The following is a 26,599-nucleotide window of genomic DNA, read 5'->3' on the forward strand; positions in this document are numbered from 1 at the left end:
CGTCCCGAGAAACTGCGGCACGTGGCACAGTGGTTAGCACTGTTGCTTCACAGCGCCAGCGTCCCAGGTTCGATTCCCAGCTTGGGTCACTGTCTGCGCGGAGTTTGCACGTTCTCCCCGTGTCTGCGTGGGTTTCCTCCGGGTGCTCCGGTTTCCTTCTACAAGCCCTGAAAGACGTGCTTGTTAGGTAATTTGGACATTCAGAATTCTCCCTCAGTGTACCCGAACAGGCACCGCTCAGGGCTTTTCACAGTAACTTCATTGCAGTGTTAATGTAAGCCTACTTGTGACATTAAAGATTATTATTAATTAGAAGTAAAGTTATTATTAGTTTACAACTCGGCGTAAAGCTTCAAACATAGGCAGAATTCCCAAAACTGCCATCTAGTGAATGTGTTTGAGGTTTGCATTCTACTAAGACCATGACCATAGTAAATGTAAGTAAATGTGACATTTATGAGCAGTCGATTCAGCTGAAATAAATGGGTGTACCGTGCAATTGTTTGTCTCATTGAAGTGTGCCGTGTGACTGAAAAGGTTGTGAACCACTGCTCCACACCAACACTGAGCAGGAGGTTACATAGCAGGTCAGTGCATAGTCACAGAGGGGCCTACGTCCCACTGGTGTAAAGTTAAGGGGAAAACGCTACACAATAGCTTAACAAAACACTTACTCTTTAACTTTACACACATATATGTAATTCTTCATTCATAAACTGGTCAACGTGAGTATCCTTTTTCTACCAGTGACCACTTGCTTTAGGAATTCCACCCAATGTTTATCACCATCTGCCCTTTATTGAGAAATTGAACATTGGGTGTCTTCCCCTGTTGTAAGTTTCTTTTGCAGCAGTGTTCGCATAAAATCTCTACGATATCAAAACTTAAATAGAAAGTTTTCTCAAATTTTCATGGCCTTCATCACCAAGTCATTCCCAGGTAAAGTAAAGGAAAAGCTCATTTAGATTAAGACTCCCACAAAATGTGCTGGCCGCAAAAGAGCATCTTACCAAAAGAATGTTTTCCAACACAAGCCATTGGTTGTCAATGTGGTTACTTTGTACCAAAGCTCATTTTATACAAGCCTCTTGCAGCTAACAAGGAGAAGATACTTTCTTCCTTTCCGCCTAAGCTGTAGAGGACGAGGAGTGAGTTCCTTGACACTATTCCACTATTTAATTAAACCAGGCTGATCCGTGGCATAACCTCATCTACCTGCCATTGCCCAACATCTTTGTAACTTTGATTACCAAAGACCTATCAGTTTGTGTCCCTTTATATATGTCAAAAATTTTAATCAAATCCCCCCTTAACCTTCAAAATTTCAAGGAATACTATAGGAAGGCACAGTCGATTTCAGCGGGAGCGGTGCGCAAGTGATTTCTGGGAGACCTTCACATCTGCAGTAAGTGTTGGCTGCTCGAAGAGCTCCGGCTCAGAGTTGATGATCTGGAGTCTGAGCTTCAAACACTGAGGCACATCCGGGAGGGGGAGACTTACCTGGACACTGTGTTTCAGGAGGCAGTCACACCTGTCAGAGTAAGTAGTTTAAAGCCTGCTAGTGGCCAGGGACAGCAGGGTGTGACTGCAAGTCAGGCAGGTAAAGGGAACCAGCAGTCAGGAACTCAGGAGCCTCAGCCCCTGACTCTGTCCAACAGGTATGAGGCACTTGCTCCCTGTGTGGATGGCGAACAGGGTTGCAGGAAGGATGAGTCAGCTGACCAAGGCGCCATGGTTCAGCAGGCCATTCAAGGGGAGGGAGTAAATAGGCAAGTTGTAGTTGTAGGGGATTCTATTATCAGGGGGATAGATAGTATCCTTTGTGAGCAGAATAAAGAGTCCCGCATGGTATGTTGCCTGCCCGGTGCTAGGGTGCGGGACATCTCTGACCGGCTTGAAAGGATACTGGAGAGGGAGGGGGAGGATCCAATTGTTGTGGTCCATGTTGGTACCAACAACATAGGCAAGTCTAGGAAAGAGGACCTGTTTAGAGATTATAAAGAGCTAGGATTCAAATTTAAAAACAGGTCCTCAAGGGTCATAATCTCCAGATTACTGCCCGAGCCACGTGCAAATTGGCATAGGGAGGCAAGAAAAAGGGAAGTTAACACGTGGCTGAAAGAATGGTGTGGGAATGAGGGGTTCCTTTCCATGGGACACTGGCATCAGTTTTGGGACAGGGGGGACCTATACCGTTGGGATGGTCTCCACCTGAACCGAGCTGGGACCAGTGTTCTGGCGAAAAGAGTAAATAGGGTGGTCAATAGGACTTTAAACTAAAGATTGGGGGGGAAGGGAAAGTCAGGGAACCAAGAGGTGAAGTAATCAGTGGGAAGCGTAGCTGCTTAGGAATACAAAAAAGCACGAAAAGACAGAACTCAGGAGAGGTTACAATAGTCCCCATCCCACAAAATATGACACAGTGTATGGAAAGGCTCAGTAAACCAAGGTCCACCACACTAAGAAAACAAAAAGGGACGGTCAATAGAGAATTAAAGGTGCTATATTTAAATGCGCGCAGTGTACGGAACAAGGTAGATGAGCTTGTGGCCCAGATTGTGACTGGCAGGTATGATGTGGTAGGCATCACAGAGACGTGGTTTCAGGGGGTTCAGGACTGGCATTTAAACATCCAGGGATTCACAACCTATCGAAAAGACAGAGAGGTGGGAAGAGGGGGCGGGGTTGCCTTGTTAATTAGGAATGAAATTAAATCAGTAGCACTAAACGACATGGGGTCGGATGATGTGGAGTCTGTGTGGGTAGAGTTGAGGAACCACAAAGGCAAAAAAACCATAATGGGAGTTATGTACAGGCCTCCTAACAGTGGTCAGGACCAGGGGCACAAGATGCACCACGAAATAGAAAGTGCATGTCAGAAAGGCAAGGTCACAGTGATCATGGGGGACTTTAATATGCAGGTGGACTGGGTAAATAATACTGCCAGTGGACCCAAGGAAAGGGAATTCATTGAATGTTTACAGGAGGGCTTTTTGGAACAGCTTGTGATGGAGCCCACTAGGGAACAGGCCATTCTGGACTTAGTGTTATGTAATGAGCCAGACTTGATTAAAGATCTTAAAGTAAGGGAGCACTTAGGAGGCAGTGATCATAATATGGTCGAATTCAATCTCCAATTTGAAAGAAAGAAGGTAGAATCAGATGTAAAGGTGTTACAGTTAAATAAAGGTAACTACAGGGGCATGAGGGAGGAACTGACGAAAATCGACTGGGAGCAGACAGTAGAACAGCAATGGCAGGAGTTTCTGGGTGTGATTGAGGACACAGTACAGAGGTTCATCCCAAAGAAAAGAAAGGTTATCAGAGGGGGGATTAGGCAGCCATGGCTGACAAAGGAAGTTAGGGAATGCATCAAAGCAAAAGAGAAAGCCTATAATGTGGCAAAGAGTAGTGGGAAGTCAGAAGATTGGGAAGGCTACAAAAACAGAGGATAACAAAGAGAGAGATAAGGAAAGAGAGGATCAAATTTGAAGGTAGGCTAGCCAGTAACATTAGGAATGATAGTAAAAGTTTCTTTAAATACATTAAAAACAAACGGGAGGCAAAAGTTGACATTGGGCCGCTCCAAAATGACGCTGGTAATTTTGTGATGGGAGACATGGAAATAGCCGAGGAACTGAATAAGTACTTTGCGTCAGTCTTCACAGTAGAAGACATGAGTAATATCCCAACAATTCCGGAGAGTCAGGGGACAGAGTTGAATATGGTAGCCATCACAAAGGAGAAAGTGCTAGAGAAACTAAGAGGTCTAAAAATTGACAAATCTCCGGGCCCAGGTGGGCTACATCCTAGAGTTCTAAAGGAGATAGCTGAAGAAATAGTGGAGGCGTTGGTGATGATGTTTCAACAGTCACTGGAGTCAGGGAAAGTCCCAGAGGATTGGAAAATCGCTGTTGTAACCCCACTGTTCAAGAAGGGAACAAGGAAAAAGATGGAAAATTATAGGCCAATTAGCCTGACCTCGGTTGTTGGCAAGATTCTAGAATCCATTGTTAAGGATGAGATTTCTAAATTCTTGGAAGTGCAGGGTCGGATTAGGACAAGTCAGCATGGATTTAGTAAGGGGAGGTCGTGCCTGACAAACCTGTTAGAGTTCTTTGAAGAGATAACAAATAGGTTAGACCAAGGAGAGCCAATGGATGTTATCTATCTTGACTTCCAAAAGGCCTTTGATAAGGTGCCTCACGGGAGACTACTGAGTAAAGTAAGGGCCCATGGTATTCGAGGCAAGGTTCTAACATGGATTGACGATTGACTGTCAGGCAGAAGGCAGAGAGTTGGGATAAAAGGTTCTTTTTCGGAATGGCAACCGGTGACGAGTGGTGTCCCGCAGGGTTCAGTGTTGGGACCACAGCTGTTCTCTTTATATATACATTTAAAAAAAATATATTTTATTGAAAATTTTTGGTCAACCAACACAGTACATTGTGCATCCTTTACACAATATTATAACAACACAAATAACAATGACCTATTTTATAAACAGAAAATGAATAAATAATAAATAACAAAAATGAAAACTAACCCTAATTGGCAACTGCCTTATCACAAGTAACACTCTCCAAAAATATAATTTAACAGTCCAGTAAATAATTATCTGTAGCAACGACCTATACATATTATGCAGTATATATTAACAACCCTGAGAGTCCTTCTGGTTCCTCCTCCCCCCCCCCCCCCCCCGCCCGATCCTGGGCTGCTGCTGCTGCCTTCTTTTTTCCATTCCATCTATCTTTCTGCGAGGTATTCGACGAACGGTTGCCACCGCCTGGTGAACCCTTGAGCCGACTCCCTTAGAACGAACTTAATCCGCTCTAGCTTTATAAACCCTGCCATGTCATTTATCCAGGTCTCCACCCCCAATATCCTGCGCCGGGCTACTAGTGACGCAAAGGCCAAAACATCGGCCTCTCTCGCCTCCTGCACTCCCGGCTCTTATGCAACCCCAAATATAGCCAACCCCCAGCTTGGTTCGACCCGGACCCCCACTACTTTTGAAAGCACCTTTGTCACCCCCATCCAAAACCCCTGTAGTGCCGGGCATGACCAAAACATATGGGTATGATTCGCTGGGCTTCTCGAGCACCTCGCACACCTATCCTCCACCCCAAAAAATTTACTGAGCCGTGCTCCAGTCATATGCGCCCTGTGTAATACCTTAAACTGAATCAGGCTTAGCCTGGCACACGAGGACGACGAGTTTACCCTGCTTAGGGCATCTGCCCACAGCCCCTCCTCGATCTCCTCCCCCAGCTCTTCTTCACATTTCCCTTTTAGTTCATCTACCATAGTCTCCCCTTCGTCCCTCATTTCCCTATATATATCTGACACCTTACCATCCCCCACCCATGTCTTTGAGATCACTCTGTCCTGCACCTCTTGTGTCGGGAGCTGCGGGAATTCCCTCACCTGTTGCCTCGCAAAAGCCCTCAGTTGCATATACCTGAATGCATTCCCTTGGGGCAACCCATATTTCTCGGTCAGCGCTCCCAGACTCGCGAACTTCCCATCCACAAACAGATCTTTCAGTTGCGTTATTCCTGCTCTTTGCCACATTCCATATCCCCCATCCATTCCCCCCGGGGCAAACCTATGGTTGTTTCTTATCGGGGACCCCCCCAAGGCTCCAGTCTTTCCCCTATGCCGTCTCCACTGTCCCCAAATCTTCAGTGTAGCCACCACCACCGGGCTTGTGGTGTAGTTCCTCGGTGAGAACGGCAATGGGGCTGTCACCATAGCCTGTAGGCTAGTCCCCCTACAGGACGCCCTCTCTAATCTCTTCCACGCCGCTCCCTCCTCCTCTCCCATCCACTTACTCACCATTGAAATATTAGCGGCCCAATAATACTCACTTAGGCTTGGTAGTGCCAGCCCCCCCCTATCCCTGCTACGCTGTAAGAATCCCTTCCTCACTCTCGGGGTCTTCCCGGCCCACACAAAACCCATGAGGCTCTTTTCAATCCTTTTAAAAAAAGCCTTCGTGATCACCACCGGGAGGCACTGAAACACAAAGAGGAATCTCGGGAGGACCACCATCTTAACCGCCTGCACCCTCCCTGCCAGTGACAGGGATACCATATCCCATCTCTTGAAATCCTCCTCCATTTGTTCCACCAACCATGTTAAATTTAACCTATGCAATGTGCCCCAATTCTTGGCTATCTGGATCCCCAGGTAACGAAAGTCCCTTGTTACCTTCCTCAACGGTAGGTCCTCTATTTCTCTACTCAGCTCCCCTGGATGCACCACAAACAACTCACTTTTCCCCATGTTCAATTTATACCCTGAAAGATCCCCAAACTCCCCAAGTATCCGCATTATTTCTGGCATCCCCTCCGCCGGGTCTGCCACACATAGTAACAAATCGTCCGCATACAAAGATACCCGTTGTTCTTCTCCTCCTCTAAGTACTCCCCTCCACTTCTTGGAACCCCTCAACGCTATCGCCAGGGGCTCAATCGCCAGTGCAAACAATAATGGGGACAGAGGGCATCCCTGCCTTGTCCCTCTATGGAGCCGAAAATATGCAGATCCCCGTCCATTCGTGACCACGCTCGCCATCGGGGCCCTATACAACAGCTGCACCCATCTAACATACCCCTCTCCAAAACCAAATCTCCTCAACACCTCCCACAAATAATCCCGCTCCACTCTATCAAATGCTTTCTCGGCATCCATCGCCACTACTATCTCCGTTTCCCCCTCTGGTGAGGGCATCATCATTACCCCTAACAGCCTCCGTATATTCGTGTTCAGCTGTCTCCCCTTCACAAACCCAGTTTGGTCCTCGTGGACCAGCCCCAGGACACATTCCTCTATTCTCATTGCCATTACCTTGGCCAGGATCTTGGCATCTACATTTAGGAGGGAAATAGGTCTATAGGACCCGCATTGTAGCAGGTCCTTTTCCTTCTTTAAGAGAAGCGATATCGTTGCTTCAGACATAGTCGGGGGCAGTTGTCCCCTATCCTTTGCCTCATTAAAGGTCCTCGTCAATGCCGGGGCGAGCAAGTCCACATATTTTCTATAGAATTCGACTGGGAATCCATCCGGTCCCGGGGCCTTTCCCGCCTGCATGCTCCTAATTCCTTTCACCACTTCTTCTACCTCGATCTGTGCTCCCAGTCCCACCCTTTCCTGCTCTTCCACCTTGGGAAATTCCAGCCGATGCAAAAAGCCCATCATTCTCTCCCTCCCATCCGGGGGTTGAGCTTCATATAATTTTTTATAAAATGTCTTGAACACTCCATTCACTCTCTCCGCTCCCCGCTCCATCTCTCCTTCCTCATCCCTCACTCCCCCTATTTCCCTCGCTGCTCCCCTTTTCCTCAATTGGTGTGCCAGCAACATGCTCGCCTTCTCCCCATATTCGTACTGTACACCCTGTGCCTTCCTCCATTGTGCCTCTGCAGTGCCCGTAGTCAGCAAGTCAAATTCTACATGTAGCCTTTGCCTTTCCCTGTACAGTCCCTCCTTCGGTGCTTCCGCATATTGTCTGTCCACCCTCAGAAGTTGCAACAACCGCACCCGTTCCTTACTCTCCTGCTTCCCTTTATGTGCCCTTATTGATATCAGCTCCCCTCTACCCACCGCCTTCAGCGCCTCCCAGACCACTCCCACCTGGACCTCCCCATTATCATTGAGTTCCAAGTACTTTTCAATGCACCCCCTCACCCTTAGACACACACCCTCATCTGCCATTAGTCCCATGTCCATTCTCCAAGGTGGGCGCCCTCCTGTTTCCTCCCCTATCTCCAAGTCTACCCAGTGTGGAGCGTGATCCGAAATGGCTATAGCCGTATACTCCGTTCCCCTCACCTTCGGGATCAACGCCCTTCCCAGCACAAAAAAGTCTATTCGCGAGTAGACTTTATGGACATATGAGAAAAACGAGAACTCCTTACTCCTAGGTCTGCTAAATCTCCACGGGTCTACACCTCCCATCTGCTCCATAAAATCTTTAAGTACCTTGGCTGCTGCCGGCCTCCTTCCAGTCCTTGACTTCGACCTATCCAGCTCTGGTTCCAACACCGTATTAAAATCTCCCCCCATTATCAGCTTTCCCATCTCTAGGTCCGGAATGCGTCCTAGCATCCGCCTCATAAAATTGGCATCATCCCAGTTCGGGGCATATACGTTTACCAAAACCACCATCTCCCCCTGTAGTTTGCCACTCACCATCACGTATCTGCCCCCGTTATCCGCCACTATAGTCTTTGCCTCGAACATTATCCGCTTCCCCACTAATATAGCCACCCCCCTGTTTTTCGCATCTAGCCCCGAATGGAACACCTGCCCCACCCATCCTTTGCGTAGCCTAACCTGGTCTATTAGTTTCAGGTGCGTTTCCTGTAACATAACCACATCTGCCTTAAGTTTCTTAAGGTGTGCGAGTACCCGTGCCCTCTTTATCGGCCCGTTCAGCCCTCTCACGTTCCGCGTGATCAGCCGGGTTGGGGGGCTTCCTACCCCCCCCCCCCCCCCCCCCCCCCCTTGTCGATTAGCCAGCCCCTTTTTCCAGCTCTTCACCCGGTTCCCACGCAGCTGTATCTCCCCCAGGCGGTGCCCCCCCGCCCATCCCCTCCCACACCAGCTCCCCCCTCTCCCCAGCAGCAGCAACCCAGTAATTCCCCCCTCCCACCCCCCCCCCCGCTAGATCCCCCGCTAGCGTAATTACTCCCCCCATGTTGCTTTCTCTTTATATATTAACGATCTAGATAACGGGACTGAGGGCATTCTGGCTAAGTTTGCCGATGATACGAAGATAGGTGGAGGGGCAGGTAGTATGGAGGAGGTGGGGAGGCTTCAGAAAGATTTAGACAGTTTAGGAGAGTGGTCCAAGAAATGGCTGATGAAATTCAACATGGGCAAGTGCGAGGTCTTGCACTTTGGAAAAAAGAATAGAGGCGTGGACTATTTTCTAAACGGTGACAAAATTCATAATGCTGAAGTGCAAAGGGACTTGGGAGTCCTAGTCCAGGATTCTCTAAAGGTAAACTTGCAGGTTGAGTCCGTAATTAAGAAAGCAAATGCAATGTTGTCATTCATCTCAAGAGGCTTGGAATATAAAAGCAGGGATGTACTTCTGAAGCTTTATAAAGCATTAGTTAGGCCCCATTTAGAATACTGTGAGCAATTTTGGGCCCCACATCTCAGGAAGGACATACTGGCACTGGAGCGGGTCCAGCGGAGATTCACACGGATGATCCCAGGAATGGTAGGCCTAACATACGATGAACGTCTGAGGATCCTGGGATTTTCTTCATTGGAGTTTAGGAGGTTGAGGGGAGATCTAATAGAAACTTACAAGATAATGAATGGCTTAGATAGGGTGGACGTAGGGAAGTTGTTTCCATTAGCAGGGGAGACTAGGACCCGGGGGCACAGCCTTAGAATAAAAGGGAGTCACTTTAGAACAGAGATGAGGAGAAATTTCTTCAGTCAGAGAGTGGTGGGTATGTGGAATTCATTGCCACAGAGGGCGGTGGAGGCCGGGACGCTGAGTGTCTTTAGGACAGAAGTTGATAAATTCTTGATTTCTCGAGGAATTAAGGGCTATGGAGAGAGAGCGGGTAAATGGAGTTGAAATCAGCCATGATTGAATGGTGGAGTGGACCCGATGGGCCGAATGGCCTTACTTCCACTCCTATGTCTTATGGTCTTATAAGAAGGATGTGATTGCAAGAGTATGGGTGCAGAGTAGATCCACCAGGATGTTTGCTGGGCTGGAGTGTTTCAGCGATCGAGAGAGGCTGGTTAGGCTAGGGTTGTTTTTCTTAGAGCAGAGAAGGCTGAGGGGGACCTGATTGAGGTGTACAAAATTATGAAGGACATCGATAGTGTAGGTTGGAAGATAACCAGGAGGCATAGATTTAAGGTAAGGGGCAGGAGATTTTGAGGGGATTTGAGGAAAAGCTTTTTCACCCAGAGGGTGGTGGGAATCTGGAACGCGCTGCCTGAAAGGGTGGTTGAGGCGGGAACCCTTACAACATTTAAGAAGCATTTAGGTGAACACTTGAAACGCCACAGCATACAGAGCTATGGAGCAAGTGCTGGAAAATGGGATTAGAGTAGATAGGTGCTTGATGGCCGGCGCAGATACGCTGGGCCGAAGGGCCTTGTTCTGTGCTCTGTGAGTCTATGAATATAGTCTATGATCTACAGTTTTTGTATTCCGTCTTGGGTCTCAGTGATGAAACTAAACTTTCTCATCCCTCCTTGACTTTCTCAAATCCTTTGAGAAGACAAAATGTCAACAAACAAATCCTTCAGTAACCCGTTTCCCAGAAGAAACTTCCAAGTCTGGCTAAAGTTCCATCAGCTGTGTTGCTGAGAATATAAGAGGACAAAGGCTTAATGCATTCTTATGTCATTCACCTGCTCCTTTCCCCACTTCTATAATGGGGGTACTAATTCATTTAACATGAACATGGCAAACACCTCTTTTAAAATAATAGATTGAAGAAAGTTGTGAGGGTATGTTAACCGTTCTTTCATTTAAAGGACAAACAGGAATCTCTAGATGTGTTTTGCACAGTATGAAATGGGTTTTGATGAAAGGATTTGTATATTGTCATTTAGAAGTTTCCCCGTGCTTTCTGTCTCTGGAATTATTCCAATTCCTTACGAAGAATTGCTTTTGGTGCTTACACTGAACAGTAATAACGTTTCAATGGTTTTACACAGATCCTCAGGACATCTTCTGATTTGAAAAAGAACAGAACAGTTGAAGCAGTCATTAGTGTTCTGCAGATGTGCAATGAGGAGGCTAGTCACTTGGACTGCAGGTAAAATTCGTCCATAAAGACGGCATTCATTGGGCACACCTCGTGCAGTTCTTGTGAATAATTGTGTTGCTGGGTGTTAAAGTGTCACTTGCTCTACCCAAAATTGTTTGTACCTTAAATTAAAGATTGGCGGCAGGAAGCTTGATAATGGGGGGGGATTTCAACACGGTGTTGGACCCAGCATTAGATCGCTCCAGATCTAGGACGGGGAAGAGGCCAGCTGCGGCCAAGGTGCTTAGGGGGTTTATGGACCAGATGGGGGGAGTAGATCCGTGGAGATTTGCAAGGCCCCTGGCCAGGGAATTTTCTTTTTTTTCTCACGTGCACAGAGCCTACACCCGGATAGATTTTTTTTGTTTTGAGCAGGGCGCTGATTCCGAAAGTGGAGGGAACGGAGTACTCGGCCATTGCCATCTCAGACCACGCCCCGCACTGGGTGGAGCTGGAGTTAGGAGAGGAGAGGTACCGACGCCCGCTGTGGCGTCTGGATGTGGGATTACTGGCGGATGAGGAGGTGTGTGGGAGGGTGCGGGGGTGTATTGAAAGGTATTTCGAGGCCAACAACAATGGGGAGGTGCAGGTGGTGGTAGTGTCGGAGGCGCTGAAGGCGGTGGTCAGGGGAGAGTTAATCTCCATCGGGGCTCACAGGGAGAAGAAAGAGGGCAGGGGAAGGGAGAGGTTAGTGGGAGAGATCCTAAGGGTGGACAGGAGATATGCAGAGGCCCCCGAGGAGGGACTACTGAGGGAGCGGCAAAGTCTTCAGGCGGAATTTGACCTGTTGACCACGGGGAAGGCAGAGGCACAGTGGAGGAAGGCACAGGGGACAACGTACGAGTATGGGGAGAAGGTGAGCCAGATGCTGGCACATCAGCTCCGTAAGAGGATGGCAGCGAGGGAGATAGGTGGAGTCAAGGATAGCAGGGGAACTACGGTGCGGAGTGCGGTGAAAGTAAATGAGGCATTTAAGGACTTCTATGAGGAGCTGTACAGATCTCAGCCCCCAGCGGGGGAAGAGGGGATGCAAAGGTTTCTTGATCAACTGAGGTTCCCAAGGGTGGAGGAGCAGGAGGTGGCTGGTTTGGAGGCGCCAATTGGGTTGGAGGGGCTGGTTAAAGGACTGGGGAACATGCAGGCGGGGAAGGGCCCGGGGCCAGATGGGCTCCCGGTTGAGTTTTACAGGAAGTATGCGGACCTGTTAACCCCGTTGCTGGTGAGGACTTTCAATGAGGCAAGGGAGGGGGGGACCCTGCCCCCGACAATGTCCGGAGCGCTGATTTCTCTGATCCTGAAGCGGGACAAGGACCCACTGCAATGTGGGTCATATAGACCGATCTTGCTCCTCAATGTGGACGCTAAACTGCTGGCAAAAGTGCTGGCTACGAGAATTGAGGACTGTGTCCCGGGGGTGATTCATGAGGACCAGACGGGATTCGTAAAGGGCAGGCAGCTAAACACCAATGTGCGGAGGCTCCTTAACGTGATTATGATGCCATCGGTGGAGGGGGAGGCAGAGATAGTGGCAGCTATGGACGCGGAGAAGGCCTTTGACCGGGTGGAGTGGGAGTATCTCTGGGAAGTATTGCGGAGGTTTGGGTTTGTGGAGGGGTTTATTAGTTGGGTTAAGCTTCTATATGGAGCCCCGGAGGCGAGTGTGGCTACAAATCGGCGGAGGTCGGAGTATTTTCGGCTGTATCGAGGGACGAGGCAGGGTGCCCCCTGTCCCCCCTGTTGTTTGCACTAGTAATTGAGCCTTTGGCCATGGCATTAAGGGAGTCCAGGAAATGGAGGGGGGTGGTTCGAGGGGGAGAGGAGCATCGGGTGTCGCTGTATGCGGACGACCTGTTGCTGTACGTGGCAGATCCAGTGGAGGGGATGGTGGAGGTCATGCGGATCCGAAGGGAGTTTGGGGACTTCACGGGCTATAAGCTCAATGTAGGGAAAAGTGAGCTCTTTGTGGTGCATCCAGGGGACCAGGGAAGAGGGATAGACGACCTACCATTGAGGAGGGTGGAAAGGAGCTTTCGGTACTTGGGGATCCAGGTAGCTAGGAGCTGGGGGGCCCTGCACAAATTTAATTTGACGCGGCTGGTGAAGCAGATGGAGGAGGACTTCAAACGATGGGATGTGTTGCCACTCTCGCTAGCGGGCAGGGTACAGTCAATTAAAATGACAGTCCTCACGAGGTTTCTTTTTGTGTTCCAGTGCCTTCCTATTAGGAATACCAAGGCCTTTTTAAGGGGTTGGTAGGAGCATTATGGGCTTGGTGTGGGCAAACAAGACCCCGAGGGTAAGGAGGAGGTTTCTGGAGCGTAGTAGGGACAGGGAGGGCTGGCTTTGCCGAATCTGGAGTGCTATTATTGGGCAGCCAACGTGGCGATGATCCTTAAGTGGGTGATAGAAGGAGAGGGGGCGGCATGGAAGAGGTTGGAGATGGCGTCCTGCAAAGGAATGAGCCTGAGGGCGCTGGTGACGGCACCGCTGCCGCTCTCGCCGACAAGGTACACCACGAGTCTGGTAGTGGCGGAAACGCTAAAGATCTGGGGGCAGTGGAGACGACATAGGTGTGAGATGGGAGCCTCGGTGTGGGCCCCGATCCTGGAGAACCACCGGTTCGTCCCAGGGAGGATGGATGGGGAGTTTCGGAGCTGGCATCGGGCAGGGATCAGAAGGATGGGGGACCTATTTATAGACGGGACGTTTGCGAGCCTCGGGACGCTAGAGGGGAAGTTCAGGCTACCCCCGGGAAATGCGTTCAGGTATATGCAAGTGAGGGCATTTGTGAGGCAGCAGGTGAGGGAATTCCTGTCGCTCCCGGCACAGCGGATCCAGGACAGGGTGATTTCGGGTGTATGGGTCGGAGCGGGCAATGTTTCGGCGATATATCAGGAGATGAAAGAAGAAGGGGAGGCTTTGGTAGAGCAGCTGAAGGGCAAGTGGGAGGAGGAGTTGGGGGAGGAGAGTGAAGAGGGTCTGTGGGCGGATGCCCTGAGTAGGGTCAATTCCTCTTCCTCATGTGCCAGGCTCAGCCTGATACAGTTTAAGGTTGTTCACAGAGCGCATATGACGGGGGCGAGGCTGAGTAGGTTCTTTGGCGTGGAGGACAGATGTGGGAGGTGCTCGGGAAGCCCGGCGAATCACGTCCACATGTTTTGGTCGTGCCTGGCACTGGAAGGGTCCTGGAGGGGTTTTGCGAGGACTATGTCCAAGGTGGTGAAAGTCCAGGTCAAACCAAGTTGGGGGCTGGCATTATTTGGGGTGGCGGACGAGCCGGGAGTGCAGGAGGCGAAAGAGGCTGGCATTCTGGCCTTTGCGTCCCTGGTAGCCCAGCGGAGGATCTTGCCATTATGGAAGGACGCGAAGCCCCCCAGTGTGGAAGCCTGGATAAACGACATGGCAGGGTTCATCAAGCTAGAGAGGATAAAGTTTGCCCTGAGAGGGTCTGCGCAGGGGTTCTTCAGGCAGTGGCACCCGTTCCTAGACTATCTCGCGGAGCGTTAGAAGGAGCTCGGTCAGCAGCAGCAACCCAGGGAGGGGGGCGGGGGGGTATTTATTTCGGGGGGGGGGGATATTTGGGTGGGTGGGGGAGGTTTTTTCTTCCCGGTAGTATTTGTACAAGCATAGGGGAGGGTTAATAAGTGCGGGAGAAACCCATTGTATAAGTTCTGTACTATGTTTGCTTGATATGTTTATGTTTTGTTTTGCTCTTTTGTCTTTTTCTTTTCTGTTACGGGGGGGTGGGGGGGTTTAACTGGTTGAAAATTTTTGTTGGAAAAACTTTGAATAAACATATTTTTTTTTTAAATAAAAAAATTAACGATTGGCATCCATTGCACCATGTTGTGCATTGATGCTACAACACATAATGCCACAACGTTGCTCAAATGTGGAGGATGTTACTGGACCTAATGTTTCTACATCTGAAACAAAAAGACTCGAGTATAAATTTCAGCAGCTTGGCTCCAAATGCGGTAAGGTCCTTCTCTATCGGCTAAGTGGAGAGGCTGGGGTCCAATTTTGTGATGACCGAAACAGATGACCGAAACTCAGTTGGTGGAGTGGGTCATTTCTTTGCTGAATCCCCTGTGGAAGGAAGTTCAGTGCCAGAAGAGAAAGGAACAAAGAACAAGAACAAAGAAAAGTACAGCACAGGAACAGGCCCTTCGGCTCTCCAAGCCTGCGCCGACCATGCTGCCCGTCTAAACTAAAATTTTCTGCACTTCCAGGGTCCGTATCCCTCTATTCCCATCCTATTCATGTATTTGTCAAGATCCCTCTTAAACGTCACTATCGTCCCTGCTTCCACCACCTCCTCCGGCAGCGAGTTCCAGGCACCCACTACCCTCTGTGTAAAAAAACTTGCCTTGTACATCTCCTCTAAACCTTGCTCCTTAAACCTATGCCCCCTAACGAAAGATTCGCTAAGCTCGCTTGAATCATACCAAACACAAGACAGTGCCCATGCCAGTTGTGGCTAATTGTCAAGCCCTGGACCAGTCTCTGCTTTTGGAAGTCGAAAGATCGGGAGTGAAATGAGGAAACTACCAATTTTACTATTTCTTAATATTTTCTTCCTGCTTCATCCTTACCTCAGATACGGCATCAGAGAATGTGCAGTCTGCCTTGGGGTAGTGAAAGATCCAGCCTGCCTTCCCTGCAAACATGTCTTTTGTTTCAACTGTCTGGATCAGTGTCTGAAAGATCGGTCCTTTTGTCCAAAATGTAAAGAGGCTGTGCCGGGTTCCTTCAAAATCGAAGTCTCCATCCAGTTAAAGTGAGTTTGACTCTACCAAACCAAGTTTCAGAGTTTGTCTAATGATATTAATAAAAGTATGCAAGAGTGTGGCAAAATGTGTTACTTCTTTGGGCACTGTAGGCAAGATGTTCTGCTGGATTTATGTTGAGCCAAGCTTCACTCCAGCAGACCAGGGTCACACCTCTTGGGGTTTCTGTTGAAAGTGCAAGGGGTGTTGAATATTCTACCCGTTTGAGAATGTGTTAATTGGGAGTCTGATTGCCCGGGTCTCAGAAGGCACTGTTGGAGCTTTGTCAATTACCTCCTCCCCTGCTTGGGATCAGCCCCGACTGCCCCATTCTTCTCCTACCCACCTATCTGCCCAGCCAGTCCACCAGTTACTAATCTCAACACCACCTTCCCATCCCACTCATTCCTCCCACTGCTGTATCATTGGACTATGCCATCGGAGTAACAATCACCACTCCCTCCATATCGCCCTCCGGAATGACCACCTGTGAACACGGCTTTATTGTGATTACATTGACATCGTAAGTGGATCACAGGTGATTACCTCACCCCCAGACTAATTATGTTTTACGCCACCTGCCCGGCCCAATTTGCCAAGCAGACAAATGGCCTTCTTCGGCGCTGTAACAATTCTCTGTGACCTTGGTCATCAAATCTCACCGTTTTTCTCCTCCAGGCACCTCACTGTATTGCACTTCTCTCACCTCTCCTATCAAATATTTGTTCTCTAGTGTCCATTTGCCTCACACCAAACTTCTCACTGAGATATCCTGAGCATCTCCACTGATCTTAACTTCCTTCTCAACTTGCTTCTAATCTGAACTGACGGCTCTCATCCTCGATTAACCTCCGACCCCCCGCCCCATAGTCTCAACCCTCAGAGAGCCTCTTTTACTCATACTCGTAGCACCCTCTCCCCTTGCTTTCTCAATTGGCCTCTCTATTCCCATTGTCAGAAGGCAGGGTTTCGCCTAATCATTTCCTTGTATCCAGAGCCAGTCAAATATGTTTCACTGAAAATAAATGTAAACTAAAATGTGAAACCAAATGTCTTCAAAATGGGCATCAATATCTGCCTGATATGTAGAAGCAATAAAAATTCATAGAATTCTAAAAATATATATCAAGACCAGTAAAAAAATAAATCTACAGATTCACAATCTGTCTCGAATACGGTGTGATCACCTCTTCTGAGAGTCAGAAGCTTTAGATTGGAACTGCTCATGAACCAGTACCTATGACCCCAATACAATAATAATAATCTTTATTATTATCATAAGTAGGCTTTCATTAACACTGCAATTAAGTTACTGTGAAAATCCCCTCGTCGCCACATTCCGGCGCATGTCCGGTTACACAGAGGGCGAATTCAGAACGTCCAATTCACCTAACAAGCACGTCTTTCGGGACTTGTGGGAGGAAACCGGAGCACCCGGAGCAAACCCACGCAGACACAGGGAGAACGTGCAGACTCCGCACAGACAGTGACCCAAACCGGGGATCGGACCCTAGTCGCTGGTGCTGTGAAGCAACAGTGCTAACAACTATGCTACCATGTTGTAAAGTTAATACGAAAGATTTTTCAAACATTTAAAAAAAAAAATTTTTAATGCCTAAAGGTTTTTATAAAAATTAATTCTTGGGCGGTGGGCATCACTGGCAAGGGTTAGCATTTGTTGTCCATCCCTAATTGTGCTTGAACTGAGTGGTTTGCTAGACTATTTCAGAGGGAAATTAAGCGTCAACCACACTGCTGTGGATCTGGAGTCACATGTAGGCCAGACCAGGTGAGGGTGGCAGATTTCCTTCCCGAAAGGATGTTAATGAACGAGATGGGATTTAACATAGATCTATGATAGTTTTGTCTATATTCAATCCAGATTTTATTAATTAGATTTAAATTCCGTCAAGTGCCATGGTGGGATTTGAACCCATGTCTCCAAAGCATTAGCCTAGGCTTCTTGATTATTAGTTCAATGGCATTACCACAATGCAACCTTCTCCCCTCAGTTATAGTAAGAATGTGATGTTATGGTCTAACACTATAAGGTACTTGTATCCCTAAAATGTATACTCTTTTGATTTTACAGAAAGGCTATGGAAAAATATGATAACTTCCGTCAAAGGTGCAATATGTTTTTCATGGAGGTTGTTTCCAGATTTTGCTTCAGCGAAGATTCTCCACCTTGTGATGAAGTGATTACATTGCTGCTGTCATTACTAATTGCGGTCAGGAAATTACCTCAAGGTTTGTATTAATGTAGATGGTATGTTACGACACTCTGAGCTAGGGCACGGTCAATTCCAGCCCCTCTTGACTCGGAGTCGCAACACAATTGAACTGACCAATAATTCTTTTAAAAATACCTGAAGCCTTAGGCCCTTGGCTGCCCAATAATTACAGGTTTGTAAATTTAAACACAATTACTTTATTTATAACAAGTATAATGAAATATGCAGCAAATACAATAGATTAACTATTATCCAATTCCTAATTTCCCACTTTAACTTGCCCTCATCCTCTACACAAGCACACACAAGGCAAACAAACACAGATGGGAAGAGAGGGGTGAAAATAATAAGTAAAAGTGCAAAGAGCCTTTGTTCTAGATGGTTGTCTTTAAGCACACTTTCCTTCAAACCAGGCTTTCAGGTGGAGGTCTCTGTTTTCCAGTCTGTAATGGTTTTCACTGTAGCTTCATTCAGGTCTCTGCAGTTTCAGAAATACAGCAGCTATCTAGCTGTTCTGGAGAAAACACGAGGGGGAGAGTGTGCAGGTCCTTTTCTCTCAGCATCCAGGTCTCCAACTCTACTTTCTTTAGGTCTCTAAAAATCATCCCAATGGGGTAGAAACCAATCACCACCTGTTACCGGGCAGAATACAACCTTTGGCCAATTCATTGGCCACCAGCCAACCAATCAAACCAAATCCCACCCCATCTCCCGGGTGCTACAGAGTCTTGTGTTCTGCAGCTCAAAACCTAGCACCTTACACTATGTTGCAACTTTTTGAATTCCTCATTCCCTCTGCTGCTTGACCTAAAGATACATGTCCAATAAGCATCCATGTATCAAAATTGTAACAGCAAAGAAAAGAAAGGGGAAATAAGGGAATCATCAGGAAGGTCCTTAGAGGTAATAATTCTCCGCCAACCTGTTTTAAAGATTGCAAGGCTGCTGGTACAGCAGTTGCTTAATGCTTAAACTGGGTAGAGGCTTGAGGCCGGATGCAGACATTCAATGAAACACACAGCGCTGCAGTGCGGGGCCCTGGCCGATGGGGGGCCCCATAGGGAGAGGTGACTGTTGTGGTGGGAACACCAATCAGAGCCTTGTGAGCTCTCAATTTGGTGATATGCGTCTTGAACCTATAGCAGGCAATTACAGAACAGCATTTTGCAGTCGGAAGGTGCGAAGAAGGCCAGGAAGCAGAGGCCAGGGCAGCAACCTACATCTTTCTTCTTGTTGTTTCTGCATGTTGCATTGTCCTGGCATGGGCAACCAGGGGGAGGCCGCCACATCACCAGGGGGCAGGATGTGATGCAGGCCCCCCCGCAAAGAGGGAGAGTGCATGGCCCCCAAAAGTGTACATCCGCCTGTGTCTCAGGCCTATAATGTACCTGAGGTGTCCATTGCGGGTGACGAACAAGCTTCATCTCATTAGACACTTAACTATTATGCAGATCACTTTGACGCATTTGGCAAGAGTCCCTTCATACCCTTTCGGAATAATCACAAAATAAGATACTAAATAGAAAGAAAATCTACTTCAACTCTACCGTAAGAAGCTGTTTGTATCCAAACACAGAAGATACTGGGTGGGATTCTCCGTCGACCAACGGCAAAATCGCGAAATGCGATTTGGCGGAGAATCGATGTTGACGCTGAAATCGTGGCGGGAGCCGGGTTCATGCTAAATCGCAATTCCCTTGTGCCTCAACAGCGGCGTCAATGAGTTCCACTCCGCACGTACAGCAAATATGGTGGCATATCATTATCAGCCGTACCCGGTATTCTCTTTGATCCTCCGCCTCCAATGGGGGAAATTCCTGACGGCACGGTTCACTTGTGCTTTCAAAATTCATGAAACAGGTGCCGTGGCTGCGAAGGGAAAGCGAGCGGGTACGGAAAGTGTCCAACATCGCCATCGTGTGCTGACAGTGTGCTGCTGGTCAGGGGGGCTTCTGCCAGGGCCGGGGTGAGTTGCCGGTGGTGGCTACCCGGTATCTTCTGTGTTTGGGTACAAACCAGGAGGTGAGCTGTGGGGTCGGGATGGACGGGCACGAAACACCATTGCCGCTGCTGACTGCCCACTGTGAACTTAGCGCCACGGGTCACATGGGTGCCCCCCAGGCAACGCCCCCTCGTTACCCTCTGGCCCCCGCCGAACCCCCCCATTGGGATGGCCGTGCTCCAGCACAACCAGAGCCATCTTGTTGGCTGGGATGAGTGTGTGTGGGAAGTGGAGTGCTGCAACTTGTCAGCCTGTCGAGTGCCAGTCCCGAGCTAGCGAATCAGACACCGTTTTCCATTGGAATTGATTATATTCCACGTGGCGCCGGTGCTAGTCCCTCAACAGTCGGCGAAGTAGAACCCCACAAATCCTGTCCGAGGAGAATCCTGCTGATCATCTATTGTATCGTCTGGAATTTCTTTCCATTCCACATGCAACTCAGAATGAGTTCTCAATGTTAGTTTGTTTTGAGCTCATGTCCACTTGAGATGGCCCCCCACTGACCTCCTTTGGATCCTCCCAGACAGCAAGGAAGAGATTTTGAACCCATGTTCTGAGCTGAATTGGATTTCCTGTTTCAGCAAGAGAGATAAGAACACTTTCGTTTTAAAAAAATAAATTTAGAGTACCCAATTATTATTTTTTTTCCAATTAGGGGCAATTTAGCGTGGCCAATCCACCTAACCTGCACATCTTTGGGTTGTGGGGGTGAAACCCACGCAGACATGGGGAGAATGTGCAAACTCCACACGGACAGTGACCCAGGGCTCGGATTCGAAGAGAGGAACACTCTCTGAGAATTGTTTTGACCTCAACTTTTACAATGAAGTTCTTCACATATTGTCTAAATTTCAAAAGGTTCTATTTATTTAATGTCCCAGGTGATTTCCTCATGTTGTACATCACCATGTCGAGAACCAGTGGGTTTTACACACTGACAGTGCCCTGTCTTAATTCGATGGCTGTCTTTGCAATTCACATGTGTATAAGAAATATCTAAATTTCCTGTGTGCTGACCATGTTTGAATGTCCAAATATAAGTTTCTGTATAAAGGTCAGCAATAAAATTAAAATATAGATAATCTGTAAACCTATAATAAAACACCCTTATTTGTAATGTTAGGTAACGTCTACCAGACACGGACCTTAACCCCATTCTCTGAATGCGTGGACATCAATCCTGTGATACGATCTGTTTTACTGAAACTTATGCTGCATTATAGGTAAGTGGCTGGGGTGTCTTTTACCTGACATTGTTCTCATGCTCATTGTTAAAGATTCTAAAAGTAATAAACTCTCCTTGCTAGCGAACCAGAGCCAAAGTGTAACAATGGCCGGAAATCTCCAGCCGTTTGCGGGCGACGGGATTCTCTGCCCCCACCGGCAGCGCGCCTCTGGCCGGGGTTTTCTGTCAGCGTAAAACTGGCAGAGCCACCCGTATTAGCGATTTAAATCAGGTTCTGGGAAGAAATTATGCACTCCAGCCCCCTCAGCGGCCACAGATCATAGAAGGCCTCCAACACCGTGTGCTCCTAACCTTGTCCTTTTATGTACTCCTTGCGATGTGCTTAACCAATTAACCTCTAATTACTAACTTGGTCACTTGTTGACTATTAACTATTTCCTATTCTAACATGCCAGACATTACCACTTAAGTCTGGAGCTGGGTCAGCTAGTTTAGCATTGGTGGAAAGTAGAAATCACTTTGTACTGAATCTGAATGTAGCCCAAGACAAATCTCACTGGTATACTTATATATATAAATTATAGTTCAATTATTAATAATATATGGCTCAATTATATGAAATTCTATATAATAAATGAAACACGGAATAACATTTCAGGGTGCTAATGCTTTCTATGTCTCTCAATAGTTTTGATAAAGTAAAAGTCTTTATGCAGAAGTATCTCTCAAGTTTGGAAGAAAAGATATTCTTGAAAGAGGCTCTGAAGGAACTCCACCTTCTGTTCATCAAATGTTTTGAGGTAAAGAGGAGAACTTAAGTCAGCCTCGCTCCTAAAGTGAGCTTAAAGCTTTGGACAGCTTTCTCAATCTTTCCGTGTACTTTCCTTTAAAGGACTCGATGTTTGGCCACTTTGAACAGTGTGGAGGACTTAGCAACTTAGATCTGTTGAAAGAGAACTGCAGCTTTGCCAGCAGGTTTGCCCGACGCCAGGTAGTGACCTGCAAAGAAAATGCCGCGGAATACTTGCAGAACATTGCCAGGCTGCGGTTTTGCTTCAATCTCACAGCTTGGCTGATGTACGAATCACATAACAACACAGGTGAAGCATTTGAGAATGGCCTTAAATCATTTCATGCCTGGCACTCGCCATCGCTCATAAACTCTTTTCCCGCCAAAAGGAGCTAAAAGCCACTCTGCTTCCAGTCTCTCTCAAAGCTTCTTTGCAGCTTCTGGCTGACCTTTTTCAATTTAATGAGACTGGCCTGAGCTCTCACAGCCAGACGTATGCCCACCCTCCCTCTGGGAAAAGATGTGAGCTGTGTTTGAGTCTCTTCCAACCCCAGGCGAGATTGTTCAGGCAACTCAGAACCTGTTCTCAACTGAAAGTGTGACTGATCCAAACTTTTTGTTTATCTGCTCTCGTATGACAAAAGACATTAACATTGGTGGGTGCCAACTGTCTAATCCGTGGGGGTTAACCCCCTTCTCTTCCTGTCATCAATTCAATTCATATCTATATTAAGCCATTTGTTTCCAACCGAAACATAGGGATGATATACATGAGAGAGAGAGAAATAAAGACAGATATGTTATTTAATGTTCACTGGAAATGTATCATATGGTACCAAGGGTTAAAGTTATTTCATAACTCATAAGATAATAATGATCTTTTTTGTCACAAGTAGGCTTACATTAACACTACAATGAGGTTACAGTGAAAATCCCCTAGTCGCCACGCTCCGGCGCCTGTTCGGGTACACTGAGGGAGAATTCCGTATGTCCAAATTACCTAATAGCACGTCTTTCGGGACTTGTGGGAGGAAACCGGAGCACCTGGAGGAAACCCACGCAGATACAGGGAAAATGTGCAGACTCCACACAGACAGTGACCCAAGCTGGGAATCAAACCTGGGACCCTGGGGCTGTGAAGCAACAGTGCTAACTACTGTGCTACCATGCCGCGTGATGAGGCAGATATCTGATGAAAAGCAAAGAAAGATTTGCATTTTTATGGTGCATACCAATGTCCCAAAATGCTTACAGTTAGTTAAATACTTATGAAGTGTGGTCACTATAGGAAATGTGGTGGCACGTTTACACAAAGGAATGTGATAACAAAAAGACAATTTTTTTGTTAGGTTTATTGTTTGAGGAATTGTTGGCTAGGGCTCTGGGGAGAGAGGTCCACCTAACAGGGCAAATGGGTCCACGAATTTACAGTGCAGAAGGAGGCCATTAGACCCATCGAGTCTGCACCGGCCCTTGGAAAGAGCACCCTACTTAAGCCCAAGCCTCCACTCTATCCCCATAACCCAGTAACCCCGCCTAACCTTCTGGACAGTAAGGGGCAACTTAGCACGGCCAATCCACCTAACCTGCATATCTTTGGACTGTGGGAAGAAACCAGAGCACCCGGAGGAAACCCATGCAGACACGGGGAGAAAGTGCAAACTCCACACCGAGGCTGGAGCTCTGAGGCAGCGGTGCTAACCACTGTGCCGCCCATATTATCATCAAGCCCAAAAAGATGGCACCTTTGACAGTGCTGCACACTCTCAGTGCTGCACTGGAGTGACGGTATAAAATCTGCACTGCGGCCTCTCAACTGGGACTTAGATGTTTCAACTTGGGGGCAAATGCTACAGCTGAACCACATGGCTGTGGTCGTGTTCCACTTTTTATTAACAATGTTGGCCGATTCATAATGCACTCTTTGTGAATGGGACTCACTCATAACAATCTATACTGACCTGTGTAATTTGAATTATTGCACAAGTTTCAATTTCTAATTTTTAATACGGTTATGTTTTCAGATGTGAAGCACAAAGACATGATTACAAATTTCATCGAACATATAAAAATGATTTGTTTGCAATCTGGCAATGACTGGTATCGGGTTTATTTGATGAGGACAGTCTATGATCATTATGGGATGGATTTTGTTCGGACTTTACAACAGTGTGAAGACAGCCACTGGATGTTTCCGAATCAAATTATTGAAAAACAGGTGAAACATGTTCATTTTAAATGAGACGCTCACATCAATAGCCTGTTCGAGGTGATTAAATTCATCCAATAAACGTATAATTTTTAAAAATAAATTTAGAGTACTCAATTATTTTCTTTCGAATTAAGGGGCAATTTTAGCGCGGCCAATCCACCTACCCTGCACATCTTTGGGTTGTGGGGGCGGTGAGACCCACAAAGGCACGGGGGGAGTGTGTAAACTCCACAGGGTCAACGACCCGGGGCCAGGATTGAACCTAGGGTCAATTGTGTGAGGTAGCAGTGCTAACCACTGCCACCTCACAGGATTTTTTTGTCTTAACAGCAATTTACTTAGTCATGGAATTTCCTACAATTTAGAATTTTGGTGTAAATTTGCTCCCTCGGTCTTTGGCTGTATGCTGAATTGTGATGCCATTGTTTCCTCCAGCGTCGTTGGTCAGGTGGACAGATGGATCGCTTTATTTTATGCGGGCCGCAATATAAAACCATTCGTGATGCAATTGCCGAGGCAGTTTTGACATTTCAAATTAATACCGTGACAAACATGTTAAAGGTATTTGCAGATTGTTCTTTTAAGTCCTACTTATTCTGTTGAATAAAGCAATGCCCTCAACACCTTGTGGCAGTTTATGCCATTTTTTTAACCCCACTATATATTGCTAGCACTAAATATCTCTTTTACCACTTTCCTCCTTCAAGACTTTGAAGTACTCTTTAAGTAATCAGCGGGTTTACCTGGCCTTGGCAATCTTTCGTGAGGTAACGTGTTCGTTTTCGGCAGAGGATAAAATGTTGCACGCTAGTTCAAAGGTAAGAAACAATCTTTGATCTAACTTCAGCCGAGTGGGAATCCTTTCCTATAATAGATTGTACCCAACGCATCATCACACTAACACCTGAATCGCTAAAATCTCTTAATCAAGAAAATAACAGCAAACCACAATTGAACATTCTCGTGATTTATTTTGGTTTCTGCTGAACAAACAGAAGATTTAAAAGCAGCAGCTCTCTGCATCACCAATTAGCCTTTAATTGACCTCTGAAGATGCCGACTTAAAGCACCACTTCCCAAAGGGCAATTGAGGAGGTAGAAATTCAGAAACCTTCTCTGTTCCAATGTAAAGTCCTTAAAGGGGCTGACCATGTTCAACATATCTTCACCTTAGCAGTAGGTCGTTTTCCCCAAGTGAGTCTCTTCATACCTGTTAGTAAAGGGTTATCAAGATGGAACATTCCCTTGTTATATAAATTCACCTCGTGCCTTAGATGGTATAACCTCCTGTCATAACACAATATATTGTCCATTCTTATTTAGCATTATCATAGAAACTAGGAGTCGGCCATTTGGCCTTTCCAGCCTACTCCATCATTGAACATGATCATGGCTGATCCTCTAATTCCAAGCAACTCCCGCTCTCCCCCCGAACACTTTGACAACTCTAGAGTCTAGAAATCTATCAATTTCCTTCCTAAATATATTCAGTGATTTGGCGTCCATCGCCTTTTGTGGTAGAGAATTCCACCCTCTGAATGAAGAAGTTTCTCCTCATCTCAGTCCTGAATGGCCTATCTTGTATCTGGGACTTGGACTCCTTGTTGTACACCCTTCAGCCAGAAGAAACAACATCCCTGCACCCAGATGTCCAGCCCTGTCAGAATTGTATATGTTTCAATTAGATCCCCTCTCATTCTTCTAAATCCCAGTGAATAGTTTCCATCTCTCCTCTCATGACAACCCTACCTTTCCAGGAATCTGTCTGGTGAACATTTGCTGCACTCCCACCATGGCAAGTGTGTCTTTTCCGAGGTAAAGAGACCAATACTCCAGGTGTGGTCTCACCAAGGCCCTGTACAGCTGCAGTAAGGCATCCTTGTTCCTGTACACAAGTCTTCTTACTATGAAGGCCAACAAACATGTGCCCTCCTCACTGCTTGCCGTAACTGCATGCTTACTTTCAGTGACTAGAGCATTAGAACACCCAAGTTCCTTTGCCCATCAACATTTTCCAATCTATCACCATTTAGCTAATACTCTGCTATTCTGTTTCTCCATCTGAAGTGAATAACTACAAAAACAAACAGAGGATAACAAAGAGAGAAATAAGGAAAGAGAGAATCAAATATGAAGGTAGGCTAGCCAGTAACATTAGGAATGATAGTAAAAGTTTCTTTAAATACATTAAAAACAAACGGGAGGCAAAAGTTGACATTGGGCCGCTCCAAAATGACGCTGGTAATCTAGTGATGGGAGACAAGGAAATAGCTGAGGAACTAAATAAGTACTTTGCGTCAGTCTTCACAGTAGAAGACATGAGTAATATCCCAACAATTCCGGAGAGTCAGGGGGCAGAGTTGAATATGGTAGCCATCACATAGGAGAAAGTGCTAGAGAAACTAAGAGGTCAAAAAATTGATAAATCTCCGGGCCCAGATGGGCTACATCCTAGAGTTCTAAAGGAGATAGCTGAAGAAATAGTGGAGGCGTTAGTTATGATCTTTCAAAAGTCACTGGAGTCAGGGACAGTCCCAGAGGATTGGAAAATCGCTGTTGTAACCTCCCTGTTCAAGAAGGGAACAAGGAAAAAGATGGAAAATTCGA

General features: G+C 47.0%; 1 protein-coding gene and 1 long non-coding RNA gene across 6 annotated transcripts in view; one reads left to right on the top strand and one right to left on the bottom strand.

The window, feature by feature from the left end:
- The window catches only part of LOC140395585 (E3 ubiquitin-protein ligase rnf213-alpha-like), a 192,537-nt gene that overhangs the window by 128,362 nt on the left and 37,576 nt on the right, over positions 1-26,599 (top strand). For all 5 annotated transcript variants that reach the window (XM_072483546.1, XM_072483548.1, XM_072483547.1 and 2 more), the window contains exons 46-54: positions 10,708-10,808; positions 15,400-15,579; positions 17,661-17,818; positions 20,928-21,027; positions 21,679-21,790; positions 21,883-22,090; positions 23,805-23,998; positions 24,428-24,553; positions 24,700-24,810. In XM_072483546.1, the coding sequence (XP_072339647.1) occupies positions 10,708-10,808; positions 15,400-15,579; positions 17,661-17,818; positions 20,928-21,027; positions 21,679-21,790; positions 21,883-22,090; positions 23,805-23,998; positions 24,428-24,553; positions 24,700-24,810 (1,290 nt within the window). The remainder of the gene's footprint in view (positions 1-10,707; positions 10,809-15,399; positions 15,580-17,660; positions 17,819-20,927; positions 21,028-21,678; positions 21,791-21,882; positions 22,091-23,804; positions 23,999-24,427; positions 24,554-24,699; positions 24,811-26,599) is intronic.
- The window catches only part of LOC140395586 (uncharacterized), a 37,421-nt gene continuing 35,790 nt past the window's right edge, over positions 24,969-26,599 (bottom strand). The window contains exon 3 of the long non-coding RNA XR_011936239.1: positions 24,969-25,202. This is a non-coding gene — a long non-coding RNA (uncharacterized lncRNA). The remainder of the gene's footprint in view (positions 25,203-26,599) is intronic.

The sequence above is a fragment of the Scyliorhinus torazame genome, chromosome 18 (assembly GCF_047496885.1).
Source record: "Scyliorhinus torazame isolate Kashiwa2021f chromosome 18, sScyTor2.1, whole genome shotgun sequence".
Lineage (NCBI taxonomy): Eukaryota > Metazoa > Chordata > Chondrichthyes > Carcharhiniformes > Scyliorhinidae > Scyliorhinus > Scyliorhinus torazame.